General features: G+C 43.6%; 4 protein-coding genes across 5 annotated transcripts in view; all 4 read left to right on the plus strand.

Moving 5' to 3' along the window:
- Nucleotides 1–502: 502 nt before the first annotated feature.
- LOC110982378 (uncharacterized) lies at nucleotides 503–3,476 on the plus strand. Its single transcript, XM_087136791.1, has 3 exons — nucleotides 503–706; nucleotides 978–1,785; nucleotides 2,389–3,476. The coding sequence occupies exons 1-3, from the start codon at nucleotides 503–505 to the stop codon at nucleotides 3,474–3,476; spliced, it is 2,100 nt and encodes a 699-aa protein (XP_086992917.1).
- A 2-nt stretch (nucleotides 3,477–3,478) lies between these two features.
- On the plus strand, nucleotides 3,479–4,408 carry LOC147799086 (uncharacterized). Its single transcript, XM_087136792.1, has one exon. It carries the CDS (start codon nucleotides 3,479–3,481, stop codon nucleotides 4,406–4,408), a length of 930 nt encoding a protein of 309 aa, XP_086992918.1.
- Nucleotides 4,409–4,626: 218 nt separating this feature from the next.
- Nucleotides 4,627–9,453, plus strand: LOC110982489 (uncharacterized). 2 transcript variants are annotated; one of them, XM_022240931.2, is made up of 6 exons: nucleotides 4,635–4,783; nucleotides 5,204–5,220; nucleotides 6,050–6,645; nucleotides 7,260–7,384; nucleotides 7,571–7,701; nucleotides 8,602–9,453. In XM_022240931.2, the coding sequence occupies exons 3-6, from the start codon at nucleotides 6,116–6,118 to the stop codon at nucleotides 8,821–8,823; spliced, it is 1,008 nt and encodes a 335-aa protein (XP_022096623.2). In that variant the 5' UTR covers nucleotides 4,635–4,783; nucleotides 5,204–5,220; nucleotides 6,050–6,115; the 3' UTR covers nucleotides 8,824–9,453. The 2 variants fall into 2 exon arrangements, with proteins under 2 accessions (XP_022096631.2, XP_022096623.2); XM_022240939.2 differs by lacking the exon at nucleotides 5,204–5,220 and having other exon boundaries at nucleotides 4,627–4,783.
- A 1,989-nt stretch (nucleotides 9,454–11,442) lies between these two features.
- Nucleotides 11,443–12,746, plus strand: part of LOC110982018 (laminin subunit alpha-1-like) — a 63,992-nt gene continuing 62,688 nt past the window's right edge. Inside the window, exon 1 of the mRNA XM_022240138.2 lies at nucleotides 11,443–11,710. Coding sequence (XP_022095830.2) covers nucleotides 11,651–11,710 — 60 coding nt within the window. The 5' untranslated portion in view covers nucleotides 11,443–11,650. The remainder of the gene's footprint in view (nucleotides 11,711–12,746) is intronic.

Genomic DNA, 12,746 nt, shown 5'->3' on the forward strand with positions numbered 1-12,746 from the left:
ATTTTTCAATCCGATTTTCCCGTGAGAGCAACCGCGCGGAAGAGTTCTCCGGACACCAGTAATTATTCCTTACAGTGACCTATTAGCCGTTGGAAAGCAAAAGCTTGTGCAGAAAAGTTCAATTTAGGAGGGAAAAAACCAAGTCGTGAAACAAACTATTTAGGGAAACTGATTAGGTGCTTAGAAATAATTATAAAGATGAACAAAGAATTTGACTGGAGTGGGTTTAGAATCTGCGACCTCTAGAATACTGTACCTTTGCTCTACCAACTGAGCTATCCAGCTTTATGTTGGTGGCTCTTCCCAGAAACCACTAAACCTGAAACACTTTGTAGCCAGGAATCACACCCCAATAACATGCCTATGCTGTCCTGGACGACCAATCGAATGCGTGCCTGGGTGACCCGAAGTTATTTGACGCCCTCAATATCGATGGACCCCTGTTTGAATATGTGGCGGGCGACGAATTTCCACGCAAAGGAGACGAGCCCGCGGGTTGGTCATGGAATCCCAGGAGGGTAACATAGAGCACCTACCAACAGTCATAGAGAATGACAACATTCCCAGCGACAGGGACGAGATTTCATCGCCAGACCTCTGCCGAAAATTCCAAGACCTGAGCCAAATTGCGGGAAAGATCCCCGACATCAGAGAAGACGTAGATGTCCTACTACTGATCGGCAGGAACTGCCCAGAGCCTCTCAAAGTCAGAGAGTCCAGGAACGGACCCAAAGGCACCCCTTAGGCCCAACGAACAAAGATGGGATGGACAGTTTCTGGTCGTATCTGCTCAAGCAACATTACCGAGACAGAACATGTCTCTACTCACCGTACTACCTTGACGTCAGCCCCCTCTCCTTCGCGTCATGCCATCACCTCCGAAGGTTACTTCAACTACCCCACCGTGTGTGAAAATCATATCAAGACAAAAGATGTATCAAATACTCATCGGGATACGTGCTCCGATGTTTTTGCAGAAACAAGTCATGACGACAGCAAAGCTCTGTCAGCAGAGGATCAACGCTTCATCCAGATCCTGTCAGACAACGCCCACACTTAACGCCGACGGGAATTTGGAGTTCCCTTTACCCTTCAAGACTGACCCCACTTATCTACCAATTAATCGACCACAGGCAGAGGCCCGACTAAGAAATCTCCTCCGGACTCTTAACCGCAAAACAGAACTGATGAGAGAGTACCAAGCCTTTCTGGGTAAGATCCTGGACATGAAACACACAACCCCTGTGCAGATAGATGAGCCCACACCAGCTAATGGCACAACGTGGTATTTACCTCACTTTCCGGTTCGACACCCCAAGAAGCCAGACATCAGAGTCGTCTTCGATGCCAGTTCCGAGTTCAACGGCATCTCTTTGAACCAGGTCTTACTCCAAGGGCCCGATCAAATGGACACACTACTCGGTATACTCCTGAGATTCAGAGTTGACAAGGTAGCCGTCATGGGGGACGGGGAAAAGATGTTCCACAACTTCCACGTCACCCCAAACCACCGCAATTTCCTACGAATCCTGTGGTTCCAGGACAATAACCCCGAAAAGGCAATCGTCCACCACCGGATGAATGTCCACCTCTTTGGGAACATCTCTTCGCCCGCCGTCGCAACCTTTGGCATCAGGAGGATTGCCAGAGAGTGTGAATCCACACACGGAAAAGACATGTCAGAATTCATCCATCGGGACTTCTATGTGGATGACGGGCTCACCTCACAACCAGATGCTGAAACGGCCATCAGCTTGGTACTACGTACCAAAGACGCCATAGCGAGTAAAAACCTGCGTTTCCACAAAATTGTGTCTAACAACACCGATGTCATGTCAGCACTGCCGGAAAGCGACAGAGCAAAGGACGTCAAGAGCCTCGACTTCAGTCACGATTGACCCCCCACCCAACGGTCACTTGGATTTCATTGGGCCCTCGACAAAGACGCCTTTACTTTCATAGTAAATCTACCGGAAAAGCCATTCACTATACGTGGAGTGCTGTCGATAGCCAGCTCCATCTTTGATCCGTTAGGCCTAGTGACTCCTGTAACTATTGAAGGGAAACTCATCCTACGTGAAGTAATGATGGAAACAAAAGGCACTAACCTCCCTCAAGACTCGTGAGACCGACCTCTCCCCGAGACCGCCCTCCCCAGATGGAACCGATGGCGAGACTCTCTATGTGAACTAGAGAACGTCTACATCCAAAGATGCTACAAACCCCCAGCATTTGGTGAAATCAAGAGGAGGGAACTTTTTTTACATGTTTTTGTTTTTTTTTGCGACGCTAGTGAAATCGCCATAGGTGCAGTGTGCTACATGAGGCTAAAAGCAAAGCTGGCGCCTGTTCATGCAGTGTCGATCCCCCGCCTTGAACTTTGAGCAGCTGTCCTCGCCACGACGCTGTCAAGGACAGCCGAAGCAGAATTACAAGGCAGAGTAGCCATAAACGAAACCGTATTCTACTCGGACAGCCGGGTGGTTCTTGGCCGCATAGCCAATGAATCGAAACGATTCCACGTTTACGTGGCGAACCGCGTTCACAAGATCCACGCTGCATCAAAGCCTTGTCCGTGGCACCACATCTCATCAGGCCAAAACCCTGCAGACCTAGCGTCAAGATCAGTTCCCGCAGGACGGTTGAACGATACAAACTGGTTCCGCGGGCCAGACTTCTTCTGGCAATCTGGCCCACTGCCCGCCGGAACGACATCAGCAAACACCGAACATACCTATGACGAGAACGACCCTGAAGTACGGAAGCAGGTTTCTGCATCAGCAACTAATGTCGAAGGGGAAGCCAACAAGCTAACTCTTCAAGGCGACAGACCACATCTGGGATGTGCCTGTTTCTCTAGATTCTCAAGCTGGCCACGCCTCGAACGAGCAGTTGGAAACCTGATCAGAAGAATTCAGACCTTCAAGGCAGGACGAGATGACACCTCCGAGACCAGCCGGGATGAAGTGCAAAGGGTCTCATCCAATCTATCCAGTGCACAACTACAACAAGCAGAAAGAGCCATCTTCAGGGCCATTCAGAGCGAGTCCTTCAGTGACGAGGTACGAACCTTGAAGAAGGCAAGGACCGAACCCAACTCAACCATCAGCAGGAAGAGCCCCCCCTCGGGCCTAGCCCCATTCCTGGACGACGACGGAATACTCAGAGTAGGCGGAAGGCTGAAACGAGGCAACTTTGATTTGGGAGTCTGCCACCCCATTGTCCTCCCAAAAGGAGACCACGTCTCTCGACTCCTGGTGGAACATCTCCATCGCGAAGTGCGTCATCAAGGCCGACACCTGACGACTGGAGCTGTGAGCCATGCTGGACTGTGGATTCTTGGACTCCACAAACTAGTCAGGGGTGTCATCAACCAGTGCACCACATGCAGGAGACTTAGGGGCAAGCCGCTCAACCAGATTATGGGAGGACTCCCAGGGACAGACTCACGGCAGCACCACCCTTCACCAAAGTAGGCATGGATGCGTTTGGCCCTTGGTCAGTGGTGTCTAGGAAAACCAGAGGCGGAACTTCAGATTCCAAAAGATGGGCCATCATCTTCGCATGCCTCTATAGTGGGGCCATCCACCTCGAGGTAATTGAGTCACTGGATGCATCGGCTTTCATATCCGCATACCGCAGACTAGTGGCGATAAGAGGACCTGTTGCACGACTGCGATGCGACAGGGGAACGAACTTTGTTGGGGCAAAGAATGAACTGGACAATGCTCTTGATGAGATGGACCGTGAGCGCGTTGCGTCCTACCTGTTGTCTCAGCGGTGCGAATGGGTGTTTAACCCTCCACATGCCTCACACTTCGGAGGAATCTGGGAGCGCCAGATAGGCACTGTCAGGTGCGTCCTTGATGCAATGTTCCTGGACCTCGGAAAACACAAGTTAACCCATGAGATACTTGTGACGTTCTTGGCTGAGGCGGCTGCCATCGTCAACTCGCGCCCACTGTGCAGTATTTCACCTGACGCCGATGACCCTCAACCTCGTACCCCCTCCATGCTGCTGACGCTAAAGACCCAACAACTCCAGCCGCTGCCAGGCAACTTCATAAGACAAGACGAGTATGGGCGATGCCGATGGCTGCGGGTTCAATACCTCGCAGATCAGTTTTGGGTTCGATGGAAGAGGGAGTACCTTCAGAGCCTGCAACCCAGACGCAAGTGGCACGACACAAAACAAGACCTTGGCAACGGAGATGTCGCCCTCCTTCGAGACAAGGAACTTTCAAGATGCCAGAAGCCCCTGGCTCGCGTCGTCAAGATCCACCCAAGCGAAGATGGTAGAATCCGCAAGGCAGAGGTTACCGTTTGCACCAAGGGAACCAAACACACATATCTCCGACCGATCTCTGAGCTAGTACTTATTGACAAGGCACCCGTCTCAGCTGACTGAACGCTCAATGCTCATGAACCGTAGTGCCAACCTGGACAGTTTCAGTTTTTGGTTTTTTTTTTAGTTAGGTCTAGTGAGGCATGTTGCTAAAAATATCCGATCGTTTTTGTTTTTTTTAGGCGGGGAGTGTCACGGCCGGAGTCTCCGTCCAGCTACTTCTACTGAAGGCGCTCTTCATAGTTAACAGTGAAACTTATCTTTTTTCTATAGGACTCCAGAGGGCGCTGTCCACTTTTCTTGGAATTAGGGGATTCATGAGTTATTTCTAGTGACATGCTCGAAGCAGTGATCCTGCCAGAGAATTCTGTGTTACCAGATTCCTGAGACATTCCATTGTTACAGACAATATTTCTCCCCATATTGAGCCACAGTCGTGTAAGTCCAGCTGTTCTTGATGTAATTTTCTCGGTATTTTCGTAAGGCGATCTGACTTGTTGTTATTACCATCCCAGGTGTTCCAAGTTACTATTTTATTGATCGCTTGCCATAATTGTTAAAGTTTTAGATAGTACTTTAAGTTTGATTTTAGATAACCATAGATTGCTGCATGATATGCCATGACTTTCTAGATTCAAGACATTATAGTATTCCACTGCATTTATCAGTTTTCAGTGAATGAGCAATACCTGTTTCTTGTCTACAACCTGCCATTGTTAGAATGGAATGAGCCCAGTATTAAGCACGTTGCTTATTCCCATGACTCATTGGAATCTATAGATACACGTTCAGTGGTTTAACTGTTTCTCTATTGCTCTTTACAAGAGTTGTGAAGGCTTTCTTGTATTTTTGTTACAGTTTTACCATGGAATAAGGTCAGTGTGGATACCGGAGCCTTACCCTCGGCCATAATTCTTCTTTGTACTTCGGTTGAATTTTCTGGTTGATATTAAGTTACCACCCCGTCCGGCTACACTTTTATGTAGGCCAGAACAGTCACAGAGTTTCAAACAGCATCCGCAGAAATGGAACTCTTTCCCAACCGTGAAGTACCTACATGTAGCTCTTGAAAATACTCGCGTATGAGTTTCTGACCACCAGAAAAATTTTAATTGAAAAACCTGACATTTTTACTCACCACATCTCTCTCGTTTCCACCTGACAATGATCAGACTGTTCATGCCTGTATGTTTATCACATTGTGCATGTTTTGGGCCAGTCGGTGGCCAAGCTTGCTCTGCATTTCGGTTCCACAGTTTTTGGAGGCGGGAGATGGCATCTTGTTTCCATCGCGCAACCGTCTCCACTGTGTGACTTGTAAGCTGATACCATTAGGACATGAAAGATGCACTGCGCCGGCTGCATCCAAGTCTGTTGTTAAGAGCTACATGTAGGTCTAGGCCTTCACTCCATTGGAAACACGTGCTAACAGTAGACCCAGCCACAGCTCTGGAAGCCCATTTGAGACACAGTGTAACAGAGTATAAAGTCTTAGTAATCCCCCAAGACAATTTGTGCACTTAATGAAAACAAGTTATTTTTTTTGTTTTTTATTACAACCCTTAATACCTGACATACCCATTGACCCTAAACCCTAAACACTGTGAAGTGGTTATATTTACAATAAGCATGTCAGGTTAATTGTTATTTTACATTATCGAGTGTGTACAGTTTACTCAGTGAAAATCTTTGTTCAATTTCCAGAAAAGTGATGAATCTACATTGTGGCAAGCATTGAAATACAATCATTTTAGTACTCAAGTAGGGAGGATGTCACCTACATGTGCAAGATACGCATGTACATGTAATGGCTCTGTGAGCAGATCCATTTGGACTTTGTCCTACATATTACCACTCACTCTGGTCTTCATGGCTGTCAACCAGCCCTCAGCTGCAAGTTCTGGAGAGATTGTTGGCGCCTTCGTTCTACCTCATGGAGGAATCGCCTTTGACCCCACTCACTTCAACACCAGCAACCGCACAGCACTGGCAGAAGCGTGGCTTTTACATGATTCAGCTAAAACCGTAGGTGAAATCATCTCCGGCCTGAAACCGGATCTGATTGTCTTGAGCACACCCCATGGAGTTGCTGATCTGGACAAATTCCAGTTCTACTTGAACCCCAAAGGGTACGGCACCGCCGACACGGATAACTATGTCGGCCCCTATCGACTGGAAGTCAATTTAGACAGTATGTCCAGCCAGAGTCTAGTTCAAGACCTGGTAAGATTGGGAGAGAATGTCAGCGGGCTGAGTGCCTTTGGCCCACCTGGTGGAGCAGATGACCCCTTCCCACTCAGGTACATGTAGTTTATGTTGTACAATTTCCCCCTAGTACTTACACAGTTTTTAAAAATGAACATCACCTAGTTGCAAGTTGCTGGCTTCCACCATCAGGCTCCCAAGCTTTGATAGAATGTGTCAGTTCCAACAAGCACACAGAGAGTGACAGTATAGAGGCAAGCAGTAATGGTTGAGGAATTCTTCCTGTCCTCCTCTTGCACATCCACATTCGCCTATCAACTACAACCCCTCGCAGTGATGATCCTACGCTTTTTGCTTGAAAGTGATGGATATATGTGGTTTGAGATTTTACTGACCATTCTCTTGTACCTTATGAAAAGATGCCTTCATAATCACATAGTGCTTTTTGATTGATGATGTTGAAAACTTAATCGAATAACTGACGCTTTGATCAACTAATTTAGTTGCCCAATAACTGAATTTTACGGACCAACATCTAAACGCCAAATGGGCCTAATTTTCTTTATTGACAGTTTCATATGTCATATTCTCAATTCAATACAGGATGGGGAAGCTTCTGTTGCCAAAAATATGACGAAGTGTTGTAATCATCCTAATTCAACACAAGCATTGACTTCCTTCAACTGTGAACTACATGTATTTTAAACAGGTGGGGAGAAGTGGTTCCACTTTCATTTGTCCCAACCCTTGAGACCACAAAGGTAGCAGTCATCTCTCAGCCCAGTCGACGCTATAATGACAGTGTTCAAATGATTCCAGAACTTCTGCATCTTGGTAAGTTTCTGTCAGGTAAATGAAATTGATATTTTGAATGTTTGAAGCTTCTGTGATAGGGGAACATTTGGTGAGTTCAGTCTTCCATTAAACTGTATCACAAGTTTGTCAACTACAAGTATGTGAATTGGTTGAAGTATGGTAGAGTGTCATTTTAACTATCTGCATTTCCTGTGTAAATTTCAGGAGCCCTGCTTCATGACCAGCTACTGTTGCTACGGAAACGTGTCGTCATCCTCATCAGTGCAGATCTTGCCCATACCCATGATAAAAATGGTCCCTATGGATATTCATCAGCTGCTGAACCATTTGATCAAGTGAGTATGCGAAAGCAGTGTATACCTGACTTGCCAGTATGTACCATCCTGTTTGAGTGCAAAATGGTTAGTTTATTGTTAACTCCAACCTCCTTTTGGCTAGGATGTGTCCTTCATAATTCTTCAATTACCACCAGTTAAAAATTAAACACAGCCTCTTTTCTACCCAGTCCTTTGTTGTTTGTAAAGCCCTAACCCGCATGGGTATATGGGCTAGAAACCTAACCAAACACACTCATCTGGATCATTTTTCAAAAAGTGGCTTGTCTGCCCAGTGCAACAAGAGCCAATCGATCAAACTATCTTCAAAGCCAAACAGCCTCGGAGTGTTGCGAGCCACCACAAGATCCAACTGTGGTATTGTTCGGTGCCGTTGGCTCCTGTTGTCTCAACATGGGCAGTTTTTTTCATCTACCATACATGTAGATGGCCCAGTGTAACAAAGTGCACCAGACCTTCACAACTGCTGTACTGTTCTGTGATTTGCATGTCCCTTGAAAAGTTGACTGCTACCTTCTTACCTTAGAGCATTTTTTTCTCGGGAATTGAAAGGAAATCTTGAATTCCTTGGAAGAGGATTCTCATTGTCAGATTCACAATCCTGGGCAAGTAATGAACAGTTGAATCATATACTTGAACAAAACATGCAATTGTCTCAAGAAAAGAAAATGATGGTAATTTGTTGTCAGTTCAGTACGGGATGTGATAATGCCTCACTGCCCCCAAATCTTCTACATATGCCCCCCTCCAAGCTGGAATTCCTGCAGTATGGACAGAGCATACTACATGCAAAACAGTGGAGCCCATCAGTTGCTTTGAGAACCTCACTCACAAAAGGGATTTATGTAGTGCTGCTATAAACTGTCCTCTCATCAGAAAAAGTCTTTGTTTTTTGAACAGGCATGTGGTTTGTGGGCCTCAACACTGGACCAGGATGCCCTGGTATCCACAGCAGCCAAGTATGTCGACAGAGCTCTGTCCTGCGGCTATACAGGGCTTGTCATGCTCCATGGGTTATTGAAGAAGGAATCACTGGAAGTCTGGATGCCTAGAGTGTACGCAAACTACCACCCTAGCTACTACGGAATGATGGTCACCTCGTTTCTGAAAAAAGAGATCTGAGAGAGTCCATTGCCAAAATAGGAAATTTAGGAAAGTGACCATTTTTTACCCTTGTATTTTGTGAAATTCTGTTATATACATTTATGTAAAATGTTTATGGGTAATTCCTTGAAGGATTAAAGGTGGGATATGTACAATGGCCAAACTTTGAAAAGCTTCTCCTGTAGAACCTTGATTTATGTTCAATAACACATGAAGTTTTCACAGATAATTATAAAGAGTAGTGTACATCATTGGTTTTTTGTAGTTGTGATGAAACATTTGAGCCACTGATTTGACAGTTTTCACACGTAAAAAATCCAAGGGGCACACTAGAAATGGCACACTGAAAGATGTACTACAATGAGTGAAGATGAAATACATGTACCTAAAGTCGCCTATTTCCTGATCTAATTGGCTTTGGTTCATACCTATCTTGCCTTATGTCATGCCTATTTGCTATCTCAAAAAGTAGTGCAGAAGGGCAATATTTTCATTTTTTCACTGCATATTCGGTAGCCCAGCCTGAAGAAAAATCCAAGCAGTTTCAACGGATTATGACAGTTAAGGACAACCAAAGCGTTTTTATTTTGAATATAATCTGAAGTTCGTGAACTAACCTGTAAATAAACGACTGTATTTTGTATGATACTTCGAGGGGCATTTACTTTTGCATTAGTTATGGTATCTTTGCATTGGCGGCAAGAATATCTCCATAGCTATTGTTGGCAAGCTCAGTTGGAGAGGTACCGCAGGTGGCAGTGCGTGATGAAATGTCGGCAGCGGTGCTGGGGACTGTATTTGAGGCGGCCTAGGCGTCTGATGTGAAGTTGAATGAGTTTGGTGACTCGGTCGGGACGAGTGCAATTGCACCCTAAGAGAGCAAACAAGAACGTCAAATTCCCTTAGTCATCGGCAACGATCGGCAAATTTTTGTTCAGGTCCACCATCCCTATGTCAACAGGCCAAGACATCACTCCCTCCTTTAGACATTACTTCGAAGCATTGTATACCGACAGATTGATTGTTTAGCGAAATATGAACTTTTTCAAGTTATTAATTTCATTTTAATATATGAACTGACTAATGCAAAGATTTTGAACTTACCCATTTGTTTGCAAAGAAGGCACATTCAGCTGGGATGTCCTCACCGCTGATTGTTGACCAGTTGCCTTGTAAGGAATTTTTTTCTTAGAATCACTTTTTGTGTGTCTCTGTACGCTTCTTCAATGTATGAAGACAGTTTGACGTCATTTTTGAGATATATGAACTGGCAAGTGCACTTTTTAAAAATTCAAAATTGACCAAGGATTTCTGGACAAGTGAGGGCACTTTTGTTTTGATGTAAATCCTGGAAGACATGGTTCAGCTTCCATGTTTTCATGCTTAAATTGCGAACTCCGAATTTACTATCTGAAAACATTTCTGTAAAAAGGATGCTTACTGGCTTATTGCCATGTACCTACACAGCAATAAATTGCCAAAGAAAATGAAATCTATGATGGCAGTGTCTAAAAGAAATCTAGAATCTAGAGATTCAGTGCCTTGGATGACATCGTAGTTCTGCTCAAGAATATGCAAATTGTATAAGCATAAAACCAAAAGCTCCAAAATAATGGTTAGAAGTGCCAAAAAAAAATTTAAATTAAATCAGTTTAATTGGAACGAAGAGGTGCAATTTCAAGGGTTTTGAGTAAAATTTATTAAAATACTTCTATTTCATGGTATATACTGTGCTGTACATGTTGCAGCCCTGAATTCTCAATCCAGTACCCCAAACCATTCTGAATCCAACAAGCATGTGCATGATTCCAGTGGTGGTCCCCGGGGTTAGGGTTAAAAGGAAAGAATATTTCTCATTCTATATTTCATAATATAAGATATGATCACTCTGCATAGCTGTCCACTTTGTGTTGGAGACACGATTTTGTTCAATAATCCCATGTCTTTCTGATTATTTTTTTGTCCTTATATGTACTGGTGCCCTGAGAACAAAGTATAACTTCACTTGGGATAATGAAGCTTTGTTTTCATGTGCAGATGACAGTGTGAAATTAAGGGTGTTTATATTTGTGCACGAAGTGTATGAAATATTGAAAAAATGAGTAATTGTACTGCTGGTATATTTTAATAGATGAATCAAATAAAAGGAATCGATACTTTTTAAGAATAAACTTTCTGCATTTGCTAATTACTCTGGTTCTTTTGATTCTTCATGGTATTGTATTTTTCTGAAGAAATTTTTGAAAACCTGTTTTTTTCTGTTCTTTTAAAAAAGAGATAAACATTTACAATGAATTGGGCTTGAATTTCGGAAAAGAAGGTTAATAATGCCGATCTTTATTCGTGATGGACTAGCTGTGAGTTTAGCAGCCAGTTGGCATAGCAACGCGTCAGTTACGCGTCCATTACTTGTAATTTAACCTCTAAAATTTGGACAGCGCCCTCTATTGACTTTCAAACTTTTCTGCAATATTTAGTATTTTAGGGAAGATTTTGAAAGAATCTAACATTTTACTCACCATCAATCAAATCAAGAGATCTGAGTCAAATTGGATGCTGTACCTCGACTCTTTAGGTCCCTGAAATCAATTTTGTTTGTCCAAGCATTCACCTGTTGTCAATCACTTTCATATGCAAATTGCGTCATAAAAGCCGAACGAAAGTATCTCAATCATATTTGAGAGTGTGGATTGCCGACCGTTGGTGTCATTTGGAATAAGTCGTCCAAAAATTACGAAAAGTTAATGCGGTTAGAGCTAAGCAGAAGAACCTCTGGGTTCCCAACTTTCCTTTGGCTCAAGTAAACCCTAGATGACTAGAATATACCTGCCGTCTTTGTTCAAGAATGGAGAAAATTGACGTTTTCTGGAAGATTGTTGTCGTCTGTTCGTGTGTTCTCCAACAGGTGTGTGTATAGAGAAAGAAATGTACAGCGTGTTGTTATTTAATTCCGTCATGTTGGTTTCCGCAGTTGAACATGTTCAATGTCAAAAATTGTTCGTACGGTATCGGGAATAACAGTTTTCTTTAATTAGGTATTTTATAACAGAGCTTCATCAACATTGTTTCATTCATTTACATGTACATGTATCTCAGATACATGTAATTGGTTTGGTAAGAGTTCCGTACATCACTCTTTTCCTTTTGTCAGTCATGTTATTGTCAAAAGTTTATTACTATTAGCCATCAGAAAGTGAGAATACCATATGTCTTAAAAAGTCAATTTTAGCAGTTAAAATGTTGACGCATTTACTTAGAAAACACTCTAATTTTTTGACCAGTGTCATCATGGTCATAGGGTTTGTGCAAAGGGTGTCAAGTGATGTCTGCACATGGAATTCTTTCCTTGGTTTGGTTTCACTTTTCCCCCCATTATTAATTCATTTGCAGAATCTTACATGTTCATCACAAAAGCCATGAATTAATTGTGTCACAGTTCGGCATTTCTACTCGTGTTAGTTTTTCAGTAACTTGAATTGCTTACATGTACATAGCCCTACATTACATGTATGTGTGTTTTAATTGCACATAAAACAGAAAGCCTTTAATTGTTCAGTCGTTTCCATACATGTACATACATGTTGCTGCTTTAAACTTTTGGAGAAGAGTTTTTATATGTACAAATGCCAGTATTCCGTACAGTGAACTGTTAGCTTTAAGCATGGTAAGAAAGCAATTTTTTAAACATATCAAGACAAGGCGAATTTATTACGGAAAAAAAACAAGTCATTTACTTAGAAAACACTTAGAATTTTTCAGACTAGTCTCATAGGGTATGTGCACAGGGTGTCAAGCCGTGTCTGTATATGGAACTCTTTCCATCTTTTTTAATAAAAGCAGCCCAAAAGGAGCCAGGTTAATATGGACCATCCCACAGGTGGGGGAGGATAGGGAAGGGGGCATATAGGGTGGGTTTTTGTCCCCTACCCAAGAACTTGGCC

The sequence above is a fragment of the Acanthaster planci genome, linkage group LG05 (genome assembly GCF_054643075.1).
Source record: "Acanthaster planci isolate LZ-2023a linkage group LG05, COTS_SCS, whole genome shotgun sequence".
In the NCBI taxonomy this organism is placed as follows: domain Eukaryota; kingdom Metazoa; phylum Echinodermata; class Asteroidea; order Valvatida; family Acanthasteridae; genus Acanthaster; species Acanthaster planci.

What these genes read in the sequence shown, in the direction of transcription:
- LOC110982378 (XM_087136791.1), top strand. Translation starts at nt 503, where the DNA reads ATGGAATCCCAGGAGGGTAACATAGAGCACCTACCAACAGTCATAGAG. An exon ending in ACTGCCCAGAGCCTCTCAAA is followed by an intron (nt 707 to 977) that starts GTCAGAGAGTCC and finishes ATGTTTTTGCAG; the next exon opens with AAACAAGTCATGACGACAGC. An exon ending in TACCAAAGACGCCATAGCGA is followed by an intron (nt 1,786 to 2,388) that starts GTAAAAACCTGC and finishes AACTTTGAGCAG; the next exon opens with CTGTCCTCGCCACGACGCTG.
- LOC147799086 (XM_087136792.1), top strand. Translation starts at nt 3,479, where the DNA reads ATGGATGCGTTTGGCCCTTGGTCAGTGGTGTCTAGGAAAACCAGAGGC.
- LOC110982489 (XM_022240939.2), top strand. Translation starts at nt 6,116, where the DNA reads ATGTCACCTACATGTGCAAGATACGCATGTACATGTAATGGCTCTGTG. An exon ending in GATGACCCCTTCCCACTCAG is followed by an intron (nt 6,646 to 7,259) that starts GTACATGTAGTT and finishes TATTTTAAACAG; the next exon opens with GTGGGGAGAAGTGGTTCCAC. An exon ending in CTGCTGAACCATTTGATCAA is followed by an intron (nt 7,702 to 8,601) that starts GTGAGTATGCGA and finishes TTTTTTGAACAG; the next exon opens with GCATGTGGTTTGTGGGCCTC.